This window comes from Gekko japonicus, unplaced genomic scaffold (genome assembly GCF_001447785.1).
Source record: "Gekko japonicus isolate JY-2015 unplaced genomic scaffold, Gekko_japonicus_V1.1 scaffold1350, whole genome shotgun sequence".
NCBI classification, from domain to species: domain Eukaryota; kingdom Metazoa; phylum Chordata; class Lepidosauria; order Squamata; family Gekkonidae; genus Gekko; species Gekko japonicus.
Genome location: NW_015163129.1, coordinates 271,921 through 280,728, shown reverse-complemented (window position 1 = coordinate 280,728; position 8,808 = coordinate 271,921). Strand labels below are relative to the sequence as shown.

Genomic DNA, 8,808 nt, shown 5'->3' with positions numbered 1-8,808 from the left:
GAGCGTCCATGTGTCAGAAGAAGTCAGATGTGACACATGCGAATCTGATAGCTATGTTCTTGATATGAAGTGGTCATTTTGGTGGATCTTAGTACTCTGCAGGGCAAAGTTTGAACTCTTCCTCCAGTTTAAGTGCTCTTCTGTTGAAGACTTCAAACTTTGCTCAGTAGAGTGGTGGGGATGGGTTAGGATTCATCCCTTCATGTGGGTATAATCAGCAATGTGTCTCATAGCACCTTAGCCCTGTTGGCTAAATTAAATCGTTTCTATGTTCAAAACCACGATGGTTTATAATACCCCTGGAATGTTCATTCCCCTCTTTCTTTTGTGTTTGCACTAGGCCGGTATTTTGATGAAATCAGCCAGGACACGGGGAAGTACTGTTTTGGTGTTGAAGATACTCTAAAAGCCTTAGAAATGGGAGCAGTAGAGATCCTGATAGTTTATGAGAATCTGGATATAATGAGATACGTTCTCCATTGCCAAGGCACAGAAGGTATGGGATTTTAACAATGGCATATCTGCTTAGAATGATGCAGGTTACATTCTAAAGCACTTTTGATCTTGGGCATTCTCTCCTGCTGACGTGGATCATTTGAAATCATGCACACAATCACGGGGGGGCACCTTTAAACATCCTGACAAACATGGATTTTGAAAGTCCGTGTCTAAAGCACACGTCACGGTTATTATACGCACGTAAATATACTTGTTTTGCCCTTGCAATCCATGTTCAGAAAACCCCTCAAGACAGGTGGTCAGCCACCGAGTGGTATTTGAATGTGCTTGTATTTGATGCTTATAAATGTGAGCGAGCAGCCCTGGCTTTAGAGGTAAGAAAAGGCTTTCAGGGCTGACACCAGGAGTCAGCCTAGCTGGGCAGCTGCCCGGGTCCACCTCCTGACTCTCGACTGTCCCATCCTGTCCCATCAGGAATGGGTGTAATCCTTCCTTTGCTGCTGGGAGTGTGGACCGCAGAGCAGGTGGATTGTGGCTGTTTTGCTTCTCTAAGCGCTGACGGGCTTTCTAAGAGCACGGAGAAAGTGTTTCCTCTCCCAGTAGCTGGAGGCAGATCAGAATAACTCCTTTGCACTCGCTGTAGCCCTGGCAGGCATCAACAAGGCTCAGAAGACTGAATTAGTTGCATTCCCCTCCCTTCAGCTACTGGGAGGCAGCACTCTGGCAGGGGCACTGTTCCATTTCCTTTGGGGAAAAGCACCTGGGAAGGCAGGCAGCAGAGCATGGCTCTTTTGGTCTTGAGCAAGTGCTGTACCAGTCAGGCTTGTAAAAGCACAAGTGTTGTTGCTCTCTGACTTCTGGGAACGGCACCTGTCCCACCAGTGGAGTGTGGCATGATTGAACCTCTAAGCCCCATTGGCGTTGGCAGAGCTAGAAGAAGCTGCTCTCTCCTTTCTGCTAGAGGGGAAGTGTTTGACTGGGGTGGGCAGAGAGGAGGTGGTCCACTGGAGGGCATCTGGCCCAGGGCTTCCCAAAACCTGTGAACTTTAGTCTAACTCTGTAGGCAGTTGTGGCCCTGTACTTGGTGTCTTAAAATCTCCTGGGTGAGTAGTCTTGAAAGATGTGACCTTCACCACATTCTTCTACCTGTGCTGAAATCTGGAATGGCTAGTAAAACAGTAAATCACCGTGTACAATTAAACAATATTTGTTGGTTTTTATATGCAATGTTTAGAATTCAATTATTAACAAAATTACAACTATAACACTACAATATGCAATATAAAATTTAGCAGTACATACAGAGTAATACAGTACTAGTTACAGACAAACGACGGAGTTCTAGTACACTATCCATTTGCGTGTCCTTCTTCAGGTTTGTCATTCTGTAATTACTTCTTCATTAGAATGAAGTGCTGCAAGCCATATTTCAAAATGCTAATTCTTATACAATTTTTTGATGTACGCTACCGCGCTTAGATTCTGGTGACTGGGGAGCTCCTATAGCAAGCTCTAATGTGACTGGGTCTACAGCATATAATAATTGGCTAAGCTTCCCTCACCACCATCTCTCTAGCCGTCTCAGCTCTCGCTTCATAAGCCTCAGCTCCTGGGTGTACCAAAGAGCCAGCCTAGAGCGGGAGCGCAGAGGGCGCCGGGGAGCAATCTTGTCGATGGCTGTAGAGAGTCGCCTATGCCAGTCCTCCACAACAAGCTCCACAAGCTCATCCAACGAGTCACCAGGGGGCCTCGGGTCCTGCAGCGCCATTTGAAGCAGCACTCCACTCTTTCTAAAATCAGTACTAGATTGTTCCCTGCAGTGACAGCTTCTCTTCTCCGTAGGCAGCTCAGGGGAGAGCAGCTGCTGCCCCGGGGCAGATCAGGATGAGCGAGGTTGTTGCAGAGGCTTCCCTTTCGGGAGCACGGGGCACACGATCTCCCTGGGTGATGACCACTGCGTAGCAGCACTCCACTCTTTCTAAAATCAGTACTAGATTGTTCCCTGCAGTGACAGCTTCTCTTCTCCGTAGGCAGCTCAGGGGAGAGCAGCTGCTGCCCCGGCGCAGATCAGGATGAGCGAGGTGGTTGCAGAGGCTTCCCTTTCGGGAGCATGGGGGACACGATCTCTCTGGGTGATGACCATCTCTTGGCCTAACCTTCCTCACAGGAAAAACTGGGACAGTCCCCATGTATGCTGCCTTATGCTCCTAGGAGGGAGGCCAGGGTATGGACGTTAATGCGCCATTCTGAAAACCTCTCCGGCCATCTTCTACACTAGCCAGTGGTGGAAAAAGAACCTCTGAAATCCAAAATAGGCAAGGGGTAATGACACAGCCTGTGCTGCTGACACAGCCGGCTTGTATTTTCTCACACTGCCCAACCTTGCTTGCTTGAGCTATGGTGCACACCTCCTCACCAAAAAAAAGAGAGTTTCTGGTCCCCCTGTGTTAATCACATCTGGCTTTTGCGCACGTTCGGAATTTTGTGCTGCTTAATCTGCTTTGCAAAGTTTTGCTGAATCTCTCTCTTCCACCCCGCCAGAGGAGAAGATACTCTATTTGACACCGGAACAAGAAAAAGATAAATCCCACTTCACAGATAAAGAGGTATTTTTTTCAAACGCTACATCTCCTACACTAGCTGTGGGGCACACTGGCTGCTTGGGGGGTTTAATGAATGAGTGTCTGCCTAACTTACTGTACAGCTTCTCTGTGATCAGACAGTATTTGTGATACACATATGAGGTAATGGCTGTGGAAAGCTTAACTGGCGGCCCAGCCCCCTTTATTCTCCTGGTGGTCTATAGATGCCTGTATCTGCCGAATGATGCTTACATGGAAGTTTCGGTTCTGTTCCTCTTGATGCAGGAGGAGTCGGCAACTGCAGCTTCCGTTCTCTGCTCGCTTCCAAAAGCACCTGGAGCCATAAGACCCTTTCCGCTGGCAGCAAGGGGAAGGGGAGCCCTTGTTGCTGATTCCTCCCAGGCAGACAAGTGAAAGAGTTTAAAAACAACTTCGGAAGAGTTGCTTAGTGGAGAAATGGCCAGCAGAGAGAAGCCCTGACCAGCTTCTCTGGTGCTCCTTTCATTGCTGTGCTTATCTCCCCCGGGAAGTCCGGTGGTCCCAGGCGTACCCATTATGTTGAGAGTTCCTCATTCCGACATCGCTCACACTAGTGGGTGTGGACCAAGTCACTTTTGACACGCCAGGTTTGCAAGTTGCCAGGAGAAAGAGGGAAAGCGCTCTAAGCTCTGTTCTGTAATGGAAAAGAGTAGCTGGCAAACCATTAAAGGACACACCTAGAATCATGTCATCTGTATAGCAGGGGAGAAACATGAAAGGAAAGTGAGCCTGGGTTCTTAAAGGTGAGACTTTGGGGACTTCTCCTCTTTGAATACTTAATGTTCTTGAACGGCATGAAAGAGAATCCTAATAAAAGGCTAATGATGGAGTGAGTGCACAGTGGGCTTGCCAGGGCAGATTGTACCTTCATCTTCATGATCTTCCTGGTTTTTTGTGTAAATTGTATTCAGCAGTAATGAGGTGTGCATATGTGAAAAAGGCGATCACTGTGACCACTTCTCAGTCACATGGCTGTACTTTTTTCTATCGGCATCAGGTCTTTCTGTACTTGGCAAAGAGTTGGCATAGCAACTGGCAGTTTGTGTTACAGAAAGCCGCATTGCTTACGCATTTGTTTTCAATTTCCATCTTGTGTAGACCGGACAAGAACACGAACTGATAGAAAGCATGCCCCTCCTCGAGTGGTTCGCAAACAACTACAAGAAATTTGGAGCCACATTGGAAATCGTGACAGACAAGTCACAGGAAGGATCCCAGTTTGTGAAAGGATTTGGTGGAATTGGAGGTAAAACGGAGGAAGTGGTATATATTAATTGCAGTTTTTCGCTTTTTATTGGTATGGTATCAGTCAGTGGGACACTAATTGCGTAGCCGCAGCCTCAGTCTGGAACAGGCTGCACTTCTCTTTTTTCCAAAGTAGACCACTTGAACTGAGAAACATTCTTATTTGTGGAATACTTAAGTTGGACAAATGTCTTTATTGAAGCGGCACGTGTTAAATGCCTACAAGTTGCTTCCAACTTACGGTTAATTAATGTCCTCCAGAACATCCTATCATTAACAATTTTGTTCAGGTCTTGCAAACTGAGGGCCAGGGCTTCCTTTATGGCTGATCAGGCCTGCAGGCCCTATTCCAACCTGCCCTCTAGGATTTTGCCAACACCTGGAGAGGCTTTTCTCCCACATTCGGCTAGCCCACCACCACCATCTCCTGACCTTTGTACTGAATTGCCCACTGGGAGGGTCAGGACTCCCAACTTCCCTTCCAAGTTCTGAGATCTTGCCTCTGTGTCTCCCGCTGCACAAGGGTCACTTGTGCCCCCCTGGAGGAATAGCCACTTGCCAGCTGCCTACCTTCCTCCGGGGCTCTTTTTAGAATAGCACATCCAAGACAATGGAGATCTGTGGTACAGAGAACCACTACCAGCATCAACAGTTACAAAGTATATATTAAGAGGAGAATGGTTACAAGCATACTTTTAGCACAGCACCAGATTGGGCAAGGGGTGCAAAAGAAATGGGTAAAAACGCAATCCTCTGTCCCTCTGTCTATGCATGCCCTGTCAGATGTTAAAGTATGACAGGCTGTCTGGCGGTCGGCTGGATGAGGCAGATAGTGGAAGATGGAGTATCAGATAGAAGTAGGACAGACTACTGTAGCTTAGGCAGTTATCAGATCTCTACAGTGTTTCATTACCTTAAACCTTGCTCCAGCTCTTTAGGCAAGCACATGGTCAATGGTTGCCTTCCCTGTGGAGTACTCTGCGTGCTCTCATGGACTCAGTGTCCCATGAAAAGAGACCTCCTTCCTGCTGAAAGGAATTTTTACCATATGTGTTTCTCTACTCACTGACCTGGTCCCACCAGGTCAAAGAGGCTTTTCTTGGAGATCCCCAATAATTTCCTTCCTGAAGAATCCCTAGTGTTGCTTCCCTCAAAATCTCTGTTCCCTGCTTTGGTAAAGGGGAAGATCTTGACCCAGCCATTATCTCTCCTGCTAGTTCCATCAATATTTGTATGGAGGTGGGCTGAGGCACGTCTGGAAAGCAATTGTACTGAACCCCCCCCCATCCCCGCGCCTGTTCTCTGGCCAGAGAGAGAAGAAACTTTTAAAATGCACAGTGGAGGTTTTGCTTATTTCAAATCTCCCAGGAAAAAAATGCATTTCTTCACAGGAGTCAATCCATCTCATGATGGGTCTTCCTCCTTTCCTGCTGTCTTCAACTTTTCCTAGCATCATTGTTTTTTACAGTGACTCTTGTTTTCTCATAATGTGACCAAAGTATGATAGCCCTCAGTTTAGTCATTTTAGCTTCTAGGGAGAGTTCAGGCTTAATTTGAGGCCAAAAAAGTCTCCAAGGACTAGAAATTTCTTTTCCCAATAATCAGTTTACTGGAAGCAATTCAAACGCCATCAACACCAACTAACCATGCATATTATATCTCGTTTTCGTATAACTTTATCAAAGTGGGAAGCGTTGAAATACCTATATAATATTACTCCATTTGGCAATGGATTTGATGAGTGTTACTGTGGGATATGAACAGAGTGTTTGGCAAATGGATTAATATTATATAGGAATTTCAACGCTACCCTCTTTGATAAAGTTATACAAAAACAAGATATAATATGCATGGTTAGTTGGTGTTGGCATTTGAATTGCTTCCAGTAAACTGAATATTGGAAAAAGAAATTTCTAGTCCTTGGAGACTTTTTTGGCATAGTACATCACGGTTGTTTGCTTCTTCTCAAGGTCCATATGAGTGGCTTATCTTTTAACTGGAACTTGCTTGGCAACAGGTTGCATTGAAATTACTGAGGTTTCCTTCCAAATAACTAATGGGTGTGGTTAGTGGTGTTAGCCGACAGTGCCTAGATTCTGTATTCTTCCTGTTCCCATTGAAGAAAGTATGTTGTGATGTCAAAGTGTGTCGATACCCTGGACAGCATGGTAAAAGAGGGTGAAGCTTGTCTAGTAGGCAGCCTTCCAGAAAATGCAGGGGAGGGGAAGGCAGAGAACTGGCTGCCATTGTTAAGAACATCCCTACAGCCAAGACAAGGAAGGGGCTTCTACCCGACAGTGCACCCTGGACCAGTGCAGCCCTAGCTGCGGCACACTCTGTCATAGAGTGTAGAGCTGTGCATTCCTTGGAGCATGGAGAGGGCTGGAAAATTTGACTGTGGGGAAAAGAGGGTGCAGTGTATTCTAATAAGTTTCTGTTCTTCCTCTCTCACTAAGGTGTCTCAATGCAATACATTCAGGCAACGCATTTTACAAAATCCAACCAGATTTTTAAAGGGCACACTTAAAAATACAAGGGTAGCTGGCTTTTTTCACGCAAAGGCCAAAAAATGTGAAAGGGCTTCTCCCCTGTTGCACACAGGTGCAATTCTGGTGAGATGTTTCTTAAGGTGGCATCCTCTAATAAATGCACGCCACCTGGTCAGCACGACAGGGGTTTAAACAATGTGTGGGGCCTGCAGTCCGCTTTCAGTTATATCCTTCTCTTCGGGAACTGTTTTCATATCTCAGATTGTCATGGGCTGCTGCCTCTTCCTCCATGGATGGGGTTTCCTTTCTCGTTCACTTGGAACCTGGAAGCGCAGCTTCAGTTGCATTGGATGGCGACCACTTGCTTGCCAGTTCGGGCGAGTTTGGTTGGCCTTGCCACTTGCTGCCTACAGTGGTTCCTACCTTGCAACTTGAAGTAAATTGCCAGTAAAAATGAAAAATGGCGCATCTGCATTAGTCAATCAAAAATACCCAATAGAAGCAGAAAGGAAATTCTCAAGTCCAGCATGAAAACATTGAGAAAGGGGTTTTCCCCCAAGCTCTTTAAATAAGTGCTAATATCTTTCTTTTGGCACGTGTTTCTTCAGGTATCTTGCGGTACCGAGTGGACTTCCAGGGCATGGAATACCAAGGAGGAGACGACGAATTTTTTGACCTCGATGACTACTAGGTAGTCGACCTGGGTCTGGCAAAAAGGTGCCTCACCCCTCCAGCATCCAACCCAAGGAGCAAACTCGCGATGGAAAACAAAACAGATCCCTGCCTTAGAATTGGAGTATTTCCAGGACTCTATCCAGAAACACCGGGTTGAAAACAAAAAACCGAAACCCCTACTGATTTGTCATAGTGTCAGTACAGCAGCAAATCTACTACATTTCTATAATGCCATTTTGGACTAATTTAAAACAAAGAAATCCCAATTTTTACTTTTACTTGATGGTGAAATTGGTTGCTCTCGTATTTTATGAAAATGATTTTTTTAACCTTCATGCTACATTAACTGCTGTAAACCTTCATTTTTTGGGGGGGGGGAGATTAATAGAAAGATTATACTGGTTTGTTTCTTATTTTGATTGGAGACAATTTATGGCTGCATTTTGCAGTGACACGACCCATTTCCATGGCGTTCTTGGCTTAGACTGCAGCAGAAGAATCCGGGGGTGGGGGTGGGGAGAAAGAGATTGTTCCCATTGTTCTCGCTCTGTGATGGTGGAGGGTCTGAGGAACTGAATACCGTGGCATGCCAGCTTGACAGGTGTGACGTGCACATTCAGATGGCCTGGGAAGTCCACCGATGTGGGGTTTTTTTTTTAAAATTCTTACAATCGCGACACCACTGCTTGTTATAAATCCAGAAAGTACGTTTTCATTCACAGCGATTGAAATGCCAGGGTCTCAGCAGGCTTTTGATTGGGGATGTGAGTTGTGCGGCCTTTACTCTTCCCTCTTGTCAGTCAATAAACAGTTTCCACAAGCAAGCCTAACGCTTCTTATGCTTGGTTCTATTCTTGTTATTAGGGTTTGGGTGGTGTCTTTTTTTCCCCTTTAAATACTTTTTTTTTCCCTTTTGCTTCGGGGACTGCATGTCTTGATGGATCGACAAGTTTTTAAAAAATCACCCTGCTTTCAGTGCAAGCAGCTAGCAAATCGTGACTGACTTAATCCTTGGCACAGGTGGCTTTGAAGCATCTGTTTTTAAAAATTGGGTTTTGGGTTTTTTTAGAAGCTTGGCGCCAAAGGTTCGCTTTCAACACTGTGGAATAGCAGACGAAAGGCAGGCAGCTCACCTTCCTTATTATTCCCACCCGGAACTGGCTAGTTTTCTGAAGGATACTCTGATGTTTTAGTGCCTAGCTCTGTTCACCTTTGACTCCAGTCTCTCTCTTTCTCTCTCTCTCTCTCTCTCTCTCTCTCTCTCACACACACACACACACACACACACTCACACACACAGTCTCTCTCTCACTCACACA

The 8,808-nt window shown here is 45.9% G+C and overlaps 1 protein-coding gene across 1 annotated transcript in view; it reads left to right on the top strand.

The window, feature by feature from the left end:
* ETF1 (eukaryotic translation termination factor 1) overlaps positions 1-8,747 on the top strand; it is a 37,807-nt gene extending 29,060 nt beyond the window's left edge. Inside the window, exons 8-11 of the mRNA XM_015406929.1 lie at positions 341-496; positions 3,001-3,065; positions 4,179-4,326; positions 7,423-8,747. Of these exons, the coding sequence (XP_015262415.1) occupies positions 341-496; positions 3,001-3,065; positions 4,179-4,326; positions 7,423-7,505 (452 nt within the window). The 3' untranslated portion in view covers positions 7,506-8,747. The remainder of the gene's footprint in view (positions 1-340; positions 497-3,000; positions 3,066-4,178; positions 4,327-7,422) is intronic.
* Positions 8,748-8,808: the final 61 nt, after the last annotated feature.